Source organism: Chiloscyllium plagiosum, chromosome 5 (genome assembly GCF_004010195.1).
Source record: "Chiloscyllium plagiosum isolate BGI_BamShark_2017 chromosome 5, ASM401019v2, whole genome shotgun sequence".
In the NCBI taxonomy this organism is placed as follows: Eukaryota; Metazoa; Chordata; class Chondrichthyes; order Orectolobiformes; family Hemiscylliidae; genus Chiloscyllium; species Chiloscyllium plagiosum.
In genome coordinates, this window is record NC_057714.1 from 39,411,172 (window position 1) to 39,430,007 (window position 18,836).

Below are 18,836 nucleotides of genomic sequence, written 5' to 3' on the forward strand. Positions count from 1 at the left end.
ATATCCTGGCCAATATCTCAATGGTAATAATACAAAACTGTCAGTGTTCAGTGGCATTTCTCCACAACCTTTTAAAAACATTTCACGGAATATGGGCATTGCTGGCAAGGCCAGATCTGTTGCTCATCCCTTGAGAAGATGGCAGTAACCCACCTTAAACCATTACAGTCCATGTGATATAGATGCATCGATGGTAATGTAGGAAGTACCTCCCAGGCTTCTGAATCAGCAACAATGAAGGATTAGCAATTTAGATCCAAGTTAAGATTGTGTGGGGCCTGGATGGGGTCTTGCAGGTGCTGATGTTCCCAAGCAAACATAGTTGGATTCTGAAAGAACTAAATCCAGCAGCTTTTGTCTCCATAAAAACATAAATTCATCTCTCAACACCTTTAAATCACCATGTCAGAGAAGCATGAAGGAAAGCCAAATTCAGCCTGGATCCACCAGAATCATCCACCTGTAAAATTGTATAACTTTAATCTGGACTCTACTTCAAAATATCACATAACATATTGTCCTAATCTGCAACTACTTGTGGTGTGTGTATATTTAAATTGGTGTATTGTTTTTATTCAGACTGGATTAAGCACAATAAATAGAATCTTCTCTCCTCTAAGTGATTTTCACAAAACCTGGCTGTTTGTGTATTTTACAATCACAGCACATAGACAGTTAAACAATTACTGAATTGATAAGCATTTTTAAAAGAAAACCTGTTGGAGTTCCTGCACACTCCTTAGAATTGTGCTGTTATGTCTATATTGCCTCTCCTTATACTTTGTCAGAGTGTAAAACTTCAAACTTCTGAGTTAAATTTCAAGTCCACTTGCTGCCCATTTTCAGTCAATCTGTGAAGGATGGATCAGTGCATGCAATGTATCTATGTGAGTATTTGTCCCTGGAACAATTCCCTATTTTTATATTCTAAATCAATGCCTAATATTTACCAATAACTGGATACCAGTGATTTTGGTAAATGATTACCCCTCTGTTTTTGATGACACTGCATGTAGAATGGGACATTTACTTTAATCTTGAAAGATGATGTTTTTGGCAAAGCCTTGGAACTCCTAGGGGCTCAGGAATTCCCAGTTGAGAATCTCAACATTAAGGTAAATCACTGCTTTCTCAAAAGATTTTGTCATGGTGTAGATATAATGGTACAAAGAAATGTTATATTTAATACATTTTGTAAAAGAGGCATAATGGAATGAAAGACTTTTACTGTACTCTTGAAATGAAAATAACTTTCTTCTGTATTCACTTCAACATCTATTGGGATAGTTCAAATCTAAAATAAATCAATAATCTTTTCACCCCAAATATGTTTTACTACCTTCAAGCTGCCACCCACCCACCCTCCCCCTCCCAGACAACCTCACTCAAGGCTGCACTCAATTAATCTATGTTGTCCTGGACGAGCTCCATATCTTCCACTGTCACGCTGCAACTTATTCAAGCCTCTTGTCATCTGTATTCTAGGTAACTTACACTGGTGCCAGTCTTTAATTTTTATCCTTTCGCCAGCTGTATAGCCTTCTGACAATTTTGCAAAACACCAATTTGGATTCTTGTGTTTCCTCAATTTTCTTCAGCTGTTTTGTCCCCATGTGGGATTTATTCTTTGACCTTCTCTCTTAAGTACACACTAAAATCTACATTCCCTCTCTTAGGAACTCCATAAACCTTTCCCTCTCTATCTCTGCTTCTTAAAGGTGTTATGTAAAACTTGCTTCTTTAACCAAGCTTTTAGTTATTCATGTTAATATGTCTTTGTACGGGTGAGTGCCACATGTGTGACAGCGTGCCTGTAAAGCACAGTTTCACCTTGTAAAAGACACTATTTAAATACAGGTTGTTGTTACAAGGACCTTATTTAAAGTGAATAAAAAGGAGAAACACTGGTGCAGTTTACTCCATATAAAGTTAGAACAAGTAATATTTAGCTTTTTTCTATTATAAGGTATTTTTGGGGGTAGAAAATAAAAACATTCAGCATTTTAAAAAAAAATTGTTTAGAAACAATGTCATTACATAGCTATTCTATCAAAATACTAAATATTACAAATAGTTAAATATGTACTGCAGAATTAAATTGAAAATTGTGTTGAAACAGTGATGAAATAAAATTCATTCAACAATCTCTCAATTGAATTGAACATGCATTTTTAACACAAACTTTGCCTGGGAATTTAAAGAAGTACCAAGTACAAGATGGTAGATCAAGACTGGTTTTATCCAACCTTGTTGAATGTTTGTTTGATTCTTTCTGAGGGGATCTATTATAGATATTGCTTATGTTAAATTATATGTAAATGGATATAACAATATAAATTTGTGTTTATTATTTGAAAGCAGCTTGTATTTATTTGACTTTAAAATATCCTAAGGCACACCACTGCCATAATAGTGACCATGATTTTGCGACTCAAGGTCAGTTTAAAAAAAGCAGTCTGTGCCTGACGTTGTCATCAGACCCCAATTAGCATATTAATAATATATGACTTTAGAATCTAGCTTTGCTGCCTCTCCCGAAAAAAGCACTGTAATTGAAAAGGGTAAAATCAGGCAGATAAATGACTGAAGGCATTTTAACAGGCCGCATATTCAACTTAAAATTTGTTGTAAATGTGTTCCCCTCTCATCCTTCCATAAACTGCGGTACTCAGCCAATTGCAATATTTGACAAATTGATATCAGCTAGCTCAGGACACATGAAAGATAGAATGTCAGATCCTCTTGGTCTGTATAGTTTTGTTACCAATGGCCAATCCATTTCTCCAATTTTTAATTTTAAGTCTTTGCTTTTCCCACCTTTTTTGTTTTGTTAAAGGCACTGCACTCTTGCATTGTACAAAGTGGAAGGGACAGAATTATGTTAGTCAAGCAGTAACATTGCAAAGCAAGAATTTCAGCTAATTTGCAGTTGGGCACAAATTTAAAAATACTTTATGAAACACTTGTTCTGGTCATTGCAATCCTGGTAAACCTTTGACATAAAGTCTACATTATGCAAAGATTTGTTGCCAATTAATGAAAGTAAAACGCAAATGTGATTAGAAAATGGCCAGTTTTTATTCATGCCGTTCGCTATAATTTTATTTTAAATAAGACACAAGAACTATATACTGAAAAAAATACAAAACAAAAGCCACACTGCATTATTTTTGAAGCATTGTGTGGTAACTCATAAATACTGTTTAGCACGATGGCTAGAAATCACAGCAAGACTATGTACAAAATTTGAAACAAGTTTTTAAACAATGCATTTGATAAACAAAATTTCTACATCTAGATGTAGGATACACTTCAAAACCAATAATATTTTTAATTTACATTTCTTTTTGAAGTTAGCTAATTTTCAACCAATTTGGTTTAGAACCTTTATAAAGATCATAATCAGATTTGCAACAGTGTTTGGTAAAAATTAATATCTAGTTTCTCAAATGAAAGATTAAAAGGGATTTTGGTTACATCAGTATCTCTCACTGAGTTCTCATAGATTAACCTTATGCTGCCTGCACCAACCAACTGTGGTAAAATTCAGTAGCAGCTACAAACTTTACATCCATTGTTGAATACCAAGTTCTTGTCTCTTGATCCACAAAACAAGAAGCAATCTTTTATCCTTTCCAGTATGATACTTCTTAAATAATAGTAGACATTTATCAAAATGAATCCTAAAATGATAAATTAATGGCTGGTTATCACATTCCAGTTAAATAAATACTACTTAAGTAATTGTTCTTATAAAAACTCTTTGTAAAAGAAACAGCACCTTACAGTAGCCACAGGAAAGTGCAAGATTATTAAGATAAAATGTGGGGTCATAATGAGAAACTAAACATTAACTTTACTTCATCTTTGTAACACTATTTTATTTTGTGTATCTGCCAATTCCATACTTTACACACAGAAAAGGGAACATACTGAACACAAGAATCTGAAGAGTCTGATTATGAAACTTAAAAGATTTGATCATTCAGATTTCTTTACAACATGGAATGTTTCTTAGATACAGCCCAGTATTCAACACTACTGTATTTTTAACAGTTTAACAGTCTTCAACACCTGAAACGTTTTGTCTTCATTTCTGAAATGTCAAAAAGCCTTGATGCATTGCAAAGCAATGGTTTATGTAAATTTTGGCTGAACATCCATGAAAACAAGTGATGTCACACATCACAGTAATGCTGGTTATTTAATATTCACCCTCGTCCAGGTCTTCCCCGGATCAGAATGCACTTTTAGTTAAAGAAAGTGGAATGTAATGAGGAAAGGTTAATGTATAAAACGTAAAGGCAAGAGAGTGATGCTTACCCCAAATTCCCCCTCAGCTTGTTCAGCCACAAATTCATTAAAATCCTATGTGGATATACATTCCAAATTACCTGAGTTTAAACTTCAACTGAAGTACCTGAAGCTAGGCCATAGGGTGGGCACTGTGCAACTGTTGTGGCCATTTTGCTTTTTTGCATTGTATGTATTACAGAAATTTATAAACTTAAACAACCTGGATTGTTTGTAAACAATATTTTTTATCCATTGGACATAACACAACACAACATCTATTTTCTATCTTTTAGACAGGCATTTTTTTTAATATATAGAGCTTTTTTGTTATTGTAGGAGATGGAACAGAACACAGAACAACAGTACTAATCCATCCAAACTTACCATGTAATGCATAGTCTGCACTTAAAACACTCATGAAAGCATGTGTTTTGCAAGCATCACTGCTTCTCAAATTTCCTAAATAAGGAAATCTATCCCTGCCAAGAACAGTGTAAGATATGCTAAAATTCTAAGAACCTTTGTTCAGAATGCAGGTGCTACTCCATGCAGATATATAGGCTATCCCCAGATATGAGCAGAGGCCTGCTCCACCCTGTGGAGGGGCAGCAGTGGGAGGTGCAAGGGCTAGATTATTACAAAGTTCTGAGCTGAGGAAAGTTCTTCATTTTGAGAATCATGGGGCTGCTGCTGTTGACACGATGGCTGCTGAACCAAGGCCTCAGAGTCCCTTGTGCTGGTGTCTTCTATCAAAGGTGAGAATGAGACCTGAGATGGAAACAGCTCTGCCGTCACAGTGCTGGATGCTACGCTAGGATTGAGGCCAGAGACTGACGAGCTCTTGAGTAACAGGTCAGAGGTGGAAAACAGAGCTCGGCTCACGATGCTCACAGGAAAGAAAGCTGATCCTTTGGGAATGAAGTTCACTTTGTTTCTGTCAGGACAAGAAAACAAAGGGACAGAGGTGGGAGGACGAGACCTAGGAGAGAGCAAAGTTGTTAATAACTCAAAGGAGATGGAACCTTTTTGGCTTGCAGTTTCGAATACTCAGTGGAAATACAGCAGTGAAAGTAAAAACAATTCGATGGATGTAACATCATAAAGAGATGTAGTAACAGCGCAGAAATTGGCAACAAGCTACTTCAGTTAAATGACCAGTTTTGTTTTCTGAAAGAATTGGCAGGATCAGATACAATATTATGTTTGACTTAAAAGGTAAGAAATTGACATGAACATACAAACTAAAGAAAGCATTCATTTGACAGTTCAAGATTGCATAGAATCAGAAGTAAAGGTATCTCTATTCAGTAGACAGAAGAAGCCTATGCGTGTAGAAGCAAGCACTGCTGCCTATCTCCCTGCTGCTCAGTGAATAATAAATGTTTCTATAAGAACATTTCAAAGATTTGTAACATTTTTAATTTAAAATTTACTGTTCAGTTCAAGACTATATCACGTATCAAAATATAAACAAACATTTTCAGCCTTATTATGTAACAAAGTACCAAACTGCGTGACCATTGAAAAATACAAAACTGGAAATCTTGGGGCTTTTCAGTCCTGACTTAATATTCTCTATTATACTCATATTAACTAACAGCAGAAAACATTTAAAATAAAATTTCAGGTCAATTGTTGACATAAGAAATGGCAGCAGGAATAGGCCATTAGGCTCCTTCAGCCTTCCGCAATATTTAAATGGATTGTGGCCTCAACTCCTTCACCTCCTGTCACCTTGAACCCTTGAGTCTCTTGTAGGTCAAAAATCTGTCTAACACGGCCTTTGAATATATTCAATGACTCAGAGGGTCACTGAATAATCTGAGCTGTGGAGAGAATCTAGGAGAATTGTTTGACAAGTTCAATGAAATCTTTATTGACATCACATCTTCCAACTAGGTTCCGGATGGCAAGACAACATTCTCATACTAGATGAAGGAGATTATTGCTAGTTATCAACCTCGTTATCTACCTATCTTGTTTCATTATTATGTCCTACCAGCCACACGAGGAAATGAGATGCTGAGAATTTCCAACACAGAAGTCAGAACAAATACCTGCTGACTCCAGCTTACCACTCACTCTACTGACTGTCATCGTAGATACCCAGCAACAACCCTCAGGGTGTATTCCATGGGCATCAATCACATGAATCCTTTTCCACTACATTGCCATCTGACACCATTAACCTCTCAGAACCCTCATGGCTTGTCTCCGATTATGCCTACAGGATGTGTTGGCACTCTAAAGCTGCATTTTGGGACACACCGAAACGTGCAGTGAAATGTTGGTGTAAGGATACTTTGCACTCAGGGCAGATACCCAGCTCAAGGATTTGGTCGGGCTTTATCTCAGGGTTGCTTGCTTGCTTGCTCCCTTAGTACTCACTCTGTCAGCATCAACCTGAATGACCACAATATCTTTGTCATGCCATGCTGTGCATTTAAGAGAGTTGGCATCTTAGCCAGAGTCTTATATAGCTCACAGTTCTGCCACAGCGATTTGTTCAGTGCTGACATGTAGCTCGGCTGTTTTCAGACTTATGACCAGTGGCCAGTCCTGCTCTATGGTACAGTCTGACATCTACATTATGTGCCAGCTGCCTATGTGCCACACACAAGGCATAACCTTTCAATGTCGAAAAGTTTGGTGCTGGAAAAGCACAGCAGGTAACGCCGCATCCAAAGAGGAGGAGTATTGACGTTTCGGGCGCAAGTCTTTTATCAGGAGTGTGTGGGAAGGTTGGTGACTGAGAGATAAATAGGAGGGTGGGGTGGGGGTAGGTAGCTGGGAAGGTGATAGGTAGATGCAGGTGGGGTATGATAGTGATCCCCCTTGAGGAGGGAGGAGGAGAACTTCAAGATGGGCACCCTTGGAAGAGGTTTTATAGTAAGGTTGCAGCGACTAGGAGAAAGTGAGAACTGCAGAAGCTAGAGGTCAGAGTCGAAATATGTGGTGCTGGAAAAGCACACAGGTTAGGCAGCATCTGAGGAGCAGCAGAATTGACGTTTCGGGCATAAGCCCTTCATCAGGAATGTGGCGGGATGAAGGAGGCTGAGAATCTAGCCATTTCTCAAAGTATGTGGGCAGTTGTCCTCTGTCAAATGAAGAGGACAGCTGTCAGTTGGAGAAATCCTGGTGCAGTCAGTCAAGAACAGAGTCCACACTCTATCCAGGGGCCTGGCCACAGTCAATCCTGTGGGTCCATCACACACGGTCACAGAAATTGCATGGAATCAGTTCGGGAGCTGCAACAAATGTGTTCATTCATTATCTGTGGCTATCTGTCAAAGTCAGTCAGGTACTGAAAAGCATTCAGTGTTGGGATTGTGCCACATTGTGGCAGCTGCCATAGTAATGAATGTACCCTCCCATTACCCCTTCCTAAGTGGTGGGGCAGTGGCAGAAGCAAGGAGTAAGGATGAAGGTGAGGGAGTAGGTGATACAGAATGGGAGGTTGTGGAAGATTATGGAGGTGGGCAGAGTTGGGAAGAAATGGCTGTGAGCTGCACTCACTACTATCACTTGCTGTTTGACAGAAATGACCTAAAACTGGAAAATTCCTGATGGGCAGAATCAATGTCAGTTTGATGGGGCAAAAGTGCAAGATCCACATATGCTAAACAAGAAACCTTTAAAGGAGCAAAGGCACCAATCATAATGCAAAATGCAGCAACACTTCATTTGCAAACATATCTTCCTACGTGTGAAATTTAGATTAGATTAGATTCCCTACAGTATGGAAACCGGCCCTTCAGCCCAACAAGTCCATACCGACCCTCTGAAGAGTAACCCATCCAAATCCATTCCCCTATCCTAAATTTACCCCTGCCAATGCACCTAACACTATAGGCAATTTAGCATGGCCAATTCATCTGGCCTGCACATCTTTGGATTGTGGAAGGAAACCGGAGCACCTGGAGGAAACCCACACAGCTACAGAGAGAATGTGCAAACTCCACACAGACAGTCACCCGAGACAGGAATCAAACCTGGGTCCCCTAGCTCTGTGAGGCAGCAGTGCTAACCACTGAGCCACCGTGCCACCCAAGTTTAAATGTTGGTCAGTTGCAATATTCACCATGTTACTGGCCATGTTGCAAGTTGCAGAGAGATTTCAATGAAGCATAAATTATCACCAATTTCAAAAGAGGTGGACACTGCACGCAGCAACACAAGGTGCAAAGGGACACAAAACTAGTTTCCTCATTTACTCTGTGAGCAATATGATACATGTTACTGTATGCAGTGATAACTTTTATGATCGATAAAGGGCTGACAAAGGAGCACATAGAACAATACTAATATTTGTTATGTGCTGATCACTCAGCTAGTAGCATCTGTACTAAGTAAGTGGCTATCCCAGAGAGCCATGAGTACCTGATACATGCCCCTCGACTGGTAACTCATTCTGTGGAGAAATGTGTACAGCCAACATCTGCAGGGTGTGTCAGCATGGAGCCTTCTCCAAGCCAAGAGGCTATTACTTATGTTTGCCAACACAGATCCCAGTCATCAGGAGGCATGGATCCAACCACAGGGCTGCCTTGCTGAGAAGGCAAATGCAGAAGCAGCAGATGTGAAAGAAAGCCCAGGAGCTGCAGCAACCCACTGTGGGAGCTGAAGACCATCCAGCTCATTTTGTTACACCATAACTAGGTCTGTGCAGCAGCCTGAGCAGTATGATACAGGAACAAAGCTGAGGTACCCCAGGTTTAGGGTGCTGTCAACTATATACATATGACACAGAGGGCTGTAGCACAACACTGCAGAACTCATCAGCAGGAAAAGGGCTCCATTCAGTAATGTCCATGTGATCTGTGATCACTATTACCACTTCTTGGGGGTGTGTGCACAATTGGAACAGGCAAAGAGAGGATGTGCTGGATGCTGAGCAAATGAGAGAAAGGGAGTAGTCTTCCAAGGAGGAAGATCAGGACACTGAGGAGGTGCAAGCTGTCCTTGCTCGTGACAGAGCTCAGCTGCATCAGGCATTACAAGTGAGATATGACCTAATTAACCTCTGGTTCCAGTCAATGAGAGTTGGGTGCAGCCAATTCTGCAAAGTACAGAGGAACCTTGATTATCCAAATATCAATTATCCGAATTTCGGGTTATCCAACGAAACATTACATCAAAGAGGTGTTTCCAACACTGATGCTGCCGAGAACAGTCCTGGACGTTGATGAGAGCCCAGGCACTGTCTCCAAAAGACTGCCCGCTCGCTCTCTCTCTCCCCCCACACTTCCCTTGGGGTTCTACACAGGGGTGTACCCTAAACCTCCCCTCTTCCCAGGTAGTCTCTCCAACATTGTCCTCTGCGCGCGTGTGTGTGTCTGTGTGTGTGCGGGTCTGTCTGTGTGTCTGCATGTCTGTGTGCAAGCAAGCTATTTTGAGATTCACCCCTCCAAAGGCAGCAGCAGTCAGCGGACGGTGGGTGAGTCGGACAGGGCAGGGTTGGGGAAGCGGGCGGGGTTGTGGGGGCAGAATGGGGGCTCGCGGACGGTGTGCTGCTATCTCGTTCCCTGAATGGGGAGCAGACTAAGCAAGTGCTCGCTGTGTCAATCCCATTGAACTGATGGAGGGGTGGGGGGTGGAGGTGGTAGCGAGAGTCTTCAGCAATGTCCCAGATCCCTTGCACACAAAAGTGTGTGTCTGCTCAGAAACAAACCCTGAGACAGGGAGAGGAAGCAAGGCAGGCAAAGCGAGGACAAAGACAACTTCAGAAAACTCCCAAGCCCAAGAGGAGAATCAGTTAACCGAATAATCAATTATCCAAATGAAATAGTGCCCACCCATCTTGTTCGGAGATTCCTCTGTAGTTGTTGATCATCATGCAACATTTCATTTGTATCCCTGTGTGAGACGGTCCTACATTGTATATAAGATGCTGGACTACAGTGGGCTTTGGATACAAAGTTGCAGTGACTTCAAGAGGGTGGTAGTAGAATGAAATGTAGCTAAGGGCTGGTAAGATGTGGGACCTGGTAGTTAGACAGTGACTGGGGCAAGAAAGTGGAACTGTATGTGCAAGGAAATGTCAGCCATACCAGGTATTTGACATGAGCAGCATACATTTGTGGCTACTGTGCCATCACACTAGTGAAGGGCAACTTGGAGTGCTAATACTTATCTTGATGACAATGGCCTTTTAAATATGGTGTATGCACTATGGATACCAGTCTATCCTGGGATATTCAATCGATGGCAAGTTCTTTCAGCTAAAGCAAGTAGAATCAGACAAGCATCAGATGTGAGATGTCCTATGGAGCATTAAGGTTGTTAAGAAAATACACTTGGGGCAATAACAGAGAGAAATCTCCCTAAGCCTCGCAAAGAGAGACTTTCCATGAAGTTTGACCACATGGAAACTTGGCCCAAAAACGCTTTAGATTCAGTCATTTCCTCTGGGATAGAAAATTCCAAAGATTATTCACTCTCAGAAAACTATGTCTTCATCTCCATCTTAAATGGGAAGTAATTTTACACCTCCATATTTAATTACAGATTATGGTAATTACTACAGGCCACACTGTGCTAGCAAATAATTCCATGACAAATAATTTCCATAATCACATTGAGAGGGAACAAAGTTATAGATCCCATGAAATCACCATAAGTTCTTCATGCGAAACAGTGAAGCATGTTTCTGAGCTGTTTGTTTGAAATTGAAATTACCTGATACCATTACATGTACTGATCGGACTGCTATACACCAAAGAATCATTTAATTTCTGGAGAATTGAACAGTTGAAATGTAGTAAAAATACTGAAACAGTGCTCGTCCAGTCGCACTTTATTCTCACTACAGAATTAAATGCTTAATAACAATCCTTCTCTGGGTTAATTCAAATTATTTAAGTGGAAAAGCCTTTTTTCTTCCTCTGCAATGATATTCAAAGGTGAAAGCGAAAGAGAATGCAGACCATAAAGAACAATATTTAAAGATAAATTTACATCTCTAACTTCCTTCAGTTAAACTAGAGATGGATTTTGTGTTAAACAGCACCTCTTGTAAAAGGCATAGAAATATAGTAATGGGATTAGTTTTCAGCTTGCTAATACCACCAGAAATCCTGAAAATGTGCTTTCATCCATTAAGGACAACATAGCCAGGAGAATGCATTCAACCACAAGTAATCGGAAGAAATCAAGATAGATTGAATCATTAGATTACTTATAGTGTGGAAACAGGCCCTTCGGCCCAACAAGTCCACACCGACCCTCCGAACAGCAACCCACCCAGACCCATTCCCCTACATTTAACCCTTCACCTAACACTATGGACAATTTAGCGTGGCCAATTTACCTAACCTGCACATCTTTGTGACTGTGGGAAGAAACAGGAGCACCCGGAGGAAACCCACACAGACACGGGGAGAATGTGCAAACTCCACACAGTTGCCCAAGACGGGAATTGAACCTCTCAGGTGCTATGAGGCAGCAGTGCTAACCACTGTGCCACCATGCCGCCCATATTCTGGGTAACTTCATTTCATCAACAGCATCATAAGTCAGGAATTATGCTTCTCTTTGACCAATAATCAAAATCCAATAAATGTAAAATAATCATGCTAGAATGTTTTTCAATGGTGTTAAACATACCTTACACTGAAATTATCACACATGGCAATCCTCTTTGAAGACATGGGTTTCATGTTTTGTAGTTTTCTGCTGGATCCACATTTTAATTGAAATATGAATTTTCCAGCGATCCGATGTCATTTGAAAACTTCCCAATTGATTTATAATCGAGTTTTCTACCTTAACAATCCCTTGTGAAAGAGATCACTTTCCACAGATTTATATCTAAAACTAAATGATTGTTAATGGTCTATCATTGTTCTGAGGTCTCTGGTCTTTCTAACATCAAGCAGAAGGCAAAGGGCAAAGGCAGTATTAATGAAACAATTTAATCGTGCCTCAAAATATCTAACTGGATGATTTACTTTTTTAAAAAGAAAAGTCTCAGCATAAACACAACAAGAAATTAGAACGAAGTTTTGATTTTCTATAAAAGACTGTACACTGTTGTCATAAATTTTAAAATATTTTGTGACAACTGATAACGAGCATTAATCTTTCACAAAGCTTTTGTGAGCACTGAAGTCCAGCTGTTTAGAGGATCCAAGATAGCTTTAATGCAGTAATGCAGATTAATTTTTTGACATTTAAGCGTTCATGAGTTCAAAGTTCATCCAGTTAAACACAATGACTCTCTCCACGAATTCCGCTCACGCATATCAACTCAGTCCCTTCTCCAATATTAATCTAAATCAAAGTTCTTACGATACTGCCAGTTAGTTTTGGTATTTGAATTGTGTTTTGGACCCCAAATTCCTTCCTTTGCAAAGATCACCTAAATTCAATCTGCAGCATCACCTTGTTATGACCTTAATTTATCCAATCATAAAACTCTCATAAATGGCTATCCCACTTCCAGACTGGTGTACTCCAAGGCAATTTTGTTGGTCTTTCAGCCATCACCTAACATAAATTAACTTATCTGAAATTTTGTTGCCATACCATACTAATTGCCATTTGTCTATCTGTGTTCTCTGTGTTCTAAAACCTGAGTTGTTGGGAGACAACACAAGATTTGTCAGGCCTTTTGGAGTGATCTCCTTAAGGCCTATTTACTGCCCCATGTAAATTCTTTATTCCTTTGACTCTTATCCCTTGTACATTCTCTCCTTCCTATCCTCAGCCATTGGCAGTTGTTCCTTCAGCCACGATTGCACCACTCTCTCAATTCTCTCCCTAAGTCTCTCTGCTTCCAAGATTTTTCATTCACTTTAATTTTACAATACTTGTCCTGTGTGTTGAGGTAAACTGGGTCTTCTCATGACCTCTATGGCACTGATGGTTATGAATAATTGACATTCATTAATAGGTCACATGATATGTAAATGACTATGCTTTTGTTATTTTTGTAAAACTTGTAGGCAAATATTACTTACACTTCAACATTACAACCCTAATGTTGCACTACTGGAGTGTATTGTGTGCTATTGCTATTAAGAGTCACATATTTCTAAACAGTGTCATGGTAATATCATTGGGCTGGTAATCCAGAGATTCAGCTTAATGATCTGGAGACAATGGGCTCAAATCAGCATAGTGACATTTGATCTCTGAAATCTGGAATTAAAAGCTAGTCTAATGGCAACAATTCAACCATAGTCAACTGTTGTAAAAACCCAGTTGGTTCCCTAATCTCCTTTAGGGACGGTAATTTGCCATCTTTACCTGGTATCTGTTCTCCAGACCCTCAACAATGGAGATGACTTCAAATGTCTTCTGAAATGGCCTAGAGAGCCAATCAGTTCAACCAGGGATGGACAGCAAATGTTGACTCTGCAAGCAATGCCCATAATACAAGAATTTTCAAAGGTGAATGCTATAACTTTAGGGGTAATTTATTTATTTTACTTGTGAGAATCAACATTTATAATATAATGTGTGCAGTATTCAGTATAATAATTTTCTCAATCTTGATTTGGAGATGCCGGTGTTGGACTGGGGTGTACAAAGTTACAAATCACACAATACCAGGTTATAGTCCAACAGGTTTAATTGGAAGCACTAGCTTTTGGAGCACCACTCCTTCATCAGCGTGTCAGAGTGTGGATACAGATACCACCATTACGCATGGGGACAGCTCCCACCATGTACGTGGCAGGTACTCATGCGACTCAACCAACGTTGTCTCATACGCTGCAGGCAAGGATGCCCTGAAGCATGGTACATTGGTGAAACATAGCAAAGGCTACGGCAACGGATGAATGGGCACCGCACAACAATCAACAGACAGGAGGGTTCCCTCCCAGTTGGAGAACACTTCGGCGGTCCAGGACATTCGGCCTCAGACCTTCGGGTGACCATCCTCCAAGGTGGACTTCGGGACAGGGCAGCAGGGAAAAGTGGCCGAGCAAAGGCTGATAGCTAAGTGCAGTACCCATAGGAAGGGCCTCAACCGGGACCTTGGGTTCATGTCATGCTACAGGTGACCATCATTGCACTGTACACACACACAGATACTCCTACACGTGCACGCGCGCGCGCACACACACACACACACACACTCTCTCTCACAGACACTCACAACCCCCCAGACACACACACACACTCCTACACACACACTCACACATGCACCCTCTCACACACCTAGACCACTTTACAGTAATACACACACATATACACTCTCTCACAGACACTCACAAATCCCCACTTCTCACACACACACACAAAACCCACATACACACACATACATATACGTTTGTGGGGTGAATTTGTACTTGCACAGTTACATTGTACTTTGCTCAAAAACCGCATGAATCCATGTAAGACTCTGTTAACTCACTTTTTAGATTAAAACTAGTCTAAACATTATGGCACAGATAGAGAACACGGAGGCTAACACCTTCAACATGTCAACATCTTATCTGTGCTGACACCAATTGTTAAAGTTAACCTGAGAATGTAACTTTTAAAAAAAGTTTTGTAATTTACATATGAAAGAAGTGAAACTATCATGGTCATTCTAACTGATGAGAGACTTAACAATCAAGGTATTTTTCAATGTATAATTTCAGTTACATTACACTGTAAACTTTTGCTATAAATTCTGTGTCTTATAATTATGCACTCCCGATGAAGGAGCAGCACTTTGAAAGCTAGTGCTTCCAATTAAACCTGTTGGACTATAACCTGGTGTTGTGTGATTTTTAACTTTCTCAATCTTGAAATACTACAGGTACTCAATCCTTTATCCAAAACCCTTGAGGCCAGCTGGTTTTTGGAATTCAGAATTTTTCAGATTTCAGAATAAGTGACAGTTTAACAGTGAAATTAAAAAAAAGTCTTACCGAACAGCAGTTGCGCCTGTGACTTCTGAGACAGAATTAATGCCTGACAATGCCGAGTCATGTCATCACATCACATCTGAGTGACATGAGTCGAGTGGGTGTGGACTTGGGTTTACTGTTTTCACGCCAAACAATCTTATTATGGAGAAAAAAAACTTCAGATTTTGGGGATTTTCAGATTTCGGGATTTCAGATAAATGATCATGTACCTGCCCCACTATCGGAAGGAATGACATTTTTATTAGGCCAGACAGCTCACTGTATCAAATCTTTGCTAAAGTATAGCAAAATAATCCTCAAACCCCACTATCTTGTATCTGCTTGCTTCAAGCAGTTAATCAACATTCTCTCAATAAAGATGTACAATTGTTTCTGTTCTAGTTTTTTTTTCCCTGTGGCATGTTACAGTAATCTATTCCAGACAGCAATTTTTCAAAACCTATTTCCTCAGCTTCAATTTTAATAGTCAGTTTGTGGAACCTCATCATTGACTGTTCAACCAAATAGGTCTTTCCTTTTAACCCAACCCACATCTGCATCAAAATCTCCCGAGTCATCTCTGCTGTACCTGCACCTCAGGTGGCACATGCAAATAGAATGAGTATAAATTCCTGTCTTGGAAAGGTATAACGTTTCGTTCTAATATTTAAATCAGGCTTTGACAATGCATTTGAGAAGTTGATTTAAATTCAAGTGTCCAGTTAAGTTTCTTAGATCCAGGAAACCTGACAGGCTTTCACAGCACTGGAATACCTACCTTTATCAGTTAAGGCATCAAATACAGTAGCTAGGAGGTTGTTATGGAGCTATGTATAACATCATTAGATCTTGGCTGGAGCACGGTGTGCAGTTCTGGTCACGACACTGTAGGAAGGTGGTGATTATAGCAGAGAGGGTGCAGAAGAGATTCACCATGATCTTGCCTGGACCGCAGCAATTCAGTTATAAAGAGAGATTAGGTACGTTGGGATGGTTTTCCTTGGAGAAGAGGAAGCTGAAGAAGGGAAACTGATTGAGGTGTATAAATTTCTGAGGGGCATAGTCAAGGTAGATATGGAGAAACTTTTCCCCTCAGTGGAAGGACTTATTAAGAACAAAAGGACTAAGAGCAGGAGTAGATCAAATGGCCCTTCAAGTCCACCCCGCCATTCAGTAAGATCATGGCTGATATTTTCGTGGCCAAAGTTCCTCTTACCTGCCCTCTCAGAATAACCCTTAATTCCTTTACTGTTCAAAACTTATCTATCTTAGCTTTAAAAACATTTACTGAGGAAGTCTAATCTACTTCACTGGGGCAGGGAATTCCATAAATTCGCAATCTTCTGGGTGAAGAAGTTCCTTCTTAATTCAGTCCTAAATCTGCTCCTGTTAATTTTGAGGCTATGCCCTCTTGTCCTAGTTTCACCTGCCAGTGGAAACATCCTCTCTACTTCTATCTTATCTATTCCCTTCATAATTTTATATGTTTCTATAATATTCAAGGACACAGTTTTAAGCTAAGGATCAGAAAGTTTAGAGGGCATTTGAGGGAAAATGTTTTCACCAATAGGATTGTGGATATTTAGAACTCAATGCTTGAAAGGGTGGTCACTATCTATACACTATTTAGATGAGCACATAAAATGCCACAGCATACAAGACTACAGGCCAAGTGCTGGAAAATGGGATTAGAATAGATGAATATTTAACGAATGATGCACACATGATTAGCCGTAAGTCCCATTCTGCCTCAAGTGAATCTCAAGCAAATAATTGTGGTCCTTGTTGCTATTCTCCAATGAAGCATGATATTTTCTGTTTGCTTGGGCTTTTTCAGTCTGCACAGTAGTTAAGTAGCTTTTCAAGGCTGGTTAATAGGCAGGAAATATAATTTTAAGAAATGATAGTGAAATCCTGTAATTAAAATCAGCAAAATCTCTGTATCTACATATTCTCACCAAACCACCCTCCCATCCCCTCTGCCACCATCTTCCTGTGTACACTTATTCTGATCTTCATAAATCCTGGGACCAACATGTGTGTCTGCTACTCTAATGGTGAACCCATTTGCTTCATTAAGGACCTTTAGGGAAGGAAATCTGCCTTCCTTACCTGGTCTGGCCTACATGTGATTCCAAACCTACAGCAACATTGGCAATTAGAGATGGCCAATAAATGTTGGTCCAGTTAGTAATGTCCACATTCAATGAATAAATAAAGCTCCAGCCATTCATCCAGTGTATATTTGTAAACAGAAAACATTTTGTCACAGAAATTTACAAAATAATGATTTATTCTACTAAAGATAACAGAAGCCCATAAGATATAGGAACAGAAATAGGCTATTCAGACCATCGAGTCTTCCACTAGTCAATGAGATTACGGCTGATCCGGTTACCTTCCGTTTCACTTTGCTGCCTTTACCCATACCTCTCATTACCTTACTGATTAAAAATCTGTGTATCTCAGACCAGAGTGGGATCTGAACTCATACTTGCAAAGCACAATGGATTAGCAGTTCATTCCTCCCCTTGGCCACATCACACCTAAAATGCCTGTTTGGATGTATCATGACACAGGTGGGTCTTGAGCCCAGATCGTCTGGTCCAGATAAAAGGAAAATACTGTTGATTTTGGAAATCTGAAACAAATAGAGAATGCTGGAGAAACTCCGCAAATAGTGTCTCTTTCTATAGTTGTGGCCCTATGTGGATGTTTGAGTATGAGACGACTTTTTTTCATCTGAGGCTGCACAGATATCCCCAATCCTAATGGATCGCAATGTTTACATAAGTCCAAAAGACCAGGCTTAATAATTTACAGCCATCTGCAGCCAGAAGTGCTGAATGAATAATCCATTTTAGCCTCTTTTGAATTCCTCTGCATTACAGATATCAGTCTTCAGCCAAATTAATTCACTCACAAGATATCAAGAGAAGGCAGAAGGGCATTGAACACTGCAAAGGCTTCAGGCCTTGTCAAAACTTAGGTAATAGTACTAAAGACTTGAGCTCCAGAGCTGCCATTCCCCTAGCCAAGTTGTTACAGTACAGCTATAACACTGGCATCTATCCAACAATGTGGAACATTTCCCAGGCACGTCCCACACAAGAAGCAAGACAAATCTAACCTGGCCACTTACCATCCCATCAGTCTATTCCTGATCATCAGTCAAGTGATGGAAAGGTTCGTCAATGTGCTATAAAGTGACACTTGCACAGGAATAACCTCCTCACTAATGCTCAGTTTGGGTTTCACAAGATCCACTTGGCTCCTGACCTCACTACTCCCTCAATTCAAGCATGGACAAAAGAGCTCAATTCCAGAGGTGAGAGGAGCATGATTGTACCTTACATCAAGGCAGCATTTGACTTGCATAACTTCAAGGAGCCCTAACAAAATGTCCCCTAAATGGAATTGCAGGAAAACTCTCCATTGGTTGGAATCATTCTGGAGTAGAGTGGTGCTGGAAAAGCACAGCAGTTCAGGCAGCATCCGAGGAGCAGGAAAATCCGACGTTTCGGGCAAAAGCCCTTCATCAGGAATACAGGCAGACTGCCTGAAGGGTGGAGAGATAAATGAGAGGAGGGTGGGTGTGGGGAGAGAGTGGCATAGAGTACAATAGGTGAGTGGGGGAGGGGATGAAGGTGATAGGTCAGGGAGGAGGGTGGGGGAAAGTAGCAAAAAGGACAA

The 18,836-nt window shown here is 40.2% G+C and overlaps 1 protein-coding gene across 3 annotated transcripts in view; it reads right to left on the bottom strand.

Annotated features, from left to right (window-relative positions):
* Positions 1–3,054: 3,054 nt before the first annotated feature.
* The window catches only part of LOC122549809 (glucocorticoid-induced transcript 1 protein-like), a 219,959-nt gene continuing 204,177 nt past the window's right edge, over positions 3,055–18,836 (bottom strand). For all 3 annotated transcript variants that reach the window (XM_043689883.1, XM_043689882.1, XM_043689881.1), the window contains one exon: positions 3,055–5,275. In XM_043689883.1, the coding sequence (XP_043545818.1) occupies positions 4,924–5,275 (352 nt within the window). In that variant the 3' untranslated portion in view covers positions 3,055–4,923. The remainder of the gene's footprint in view (positions 5,276–18,836) is intronic.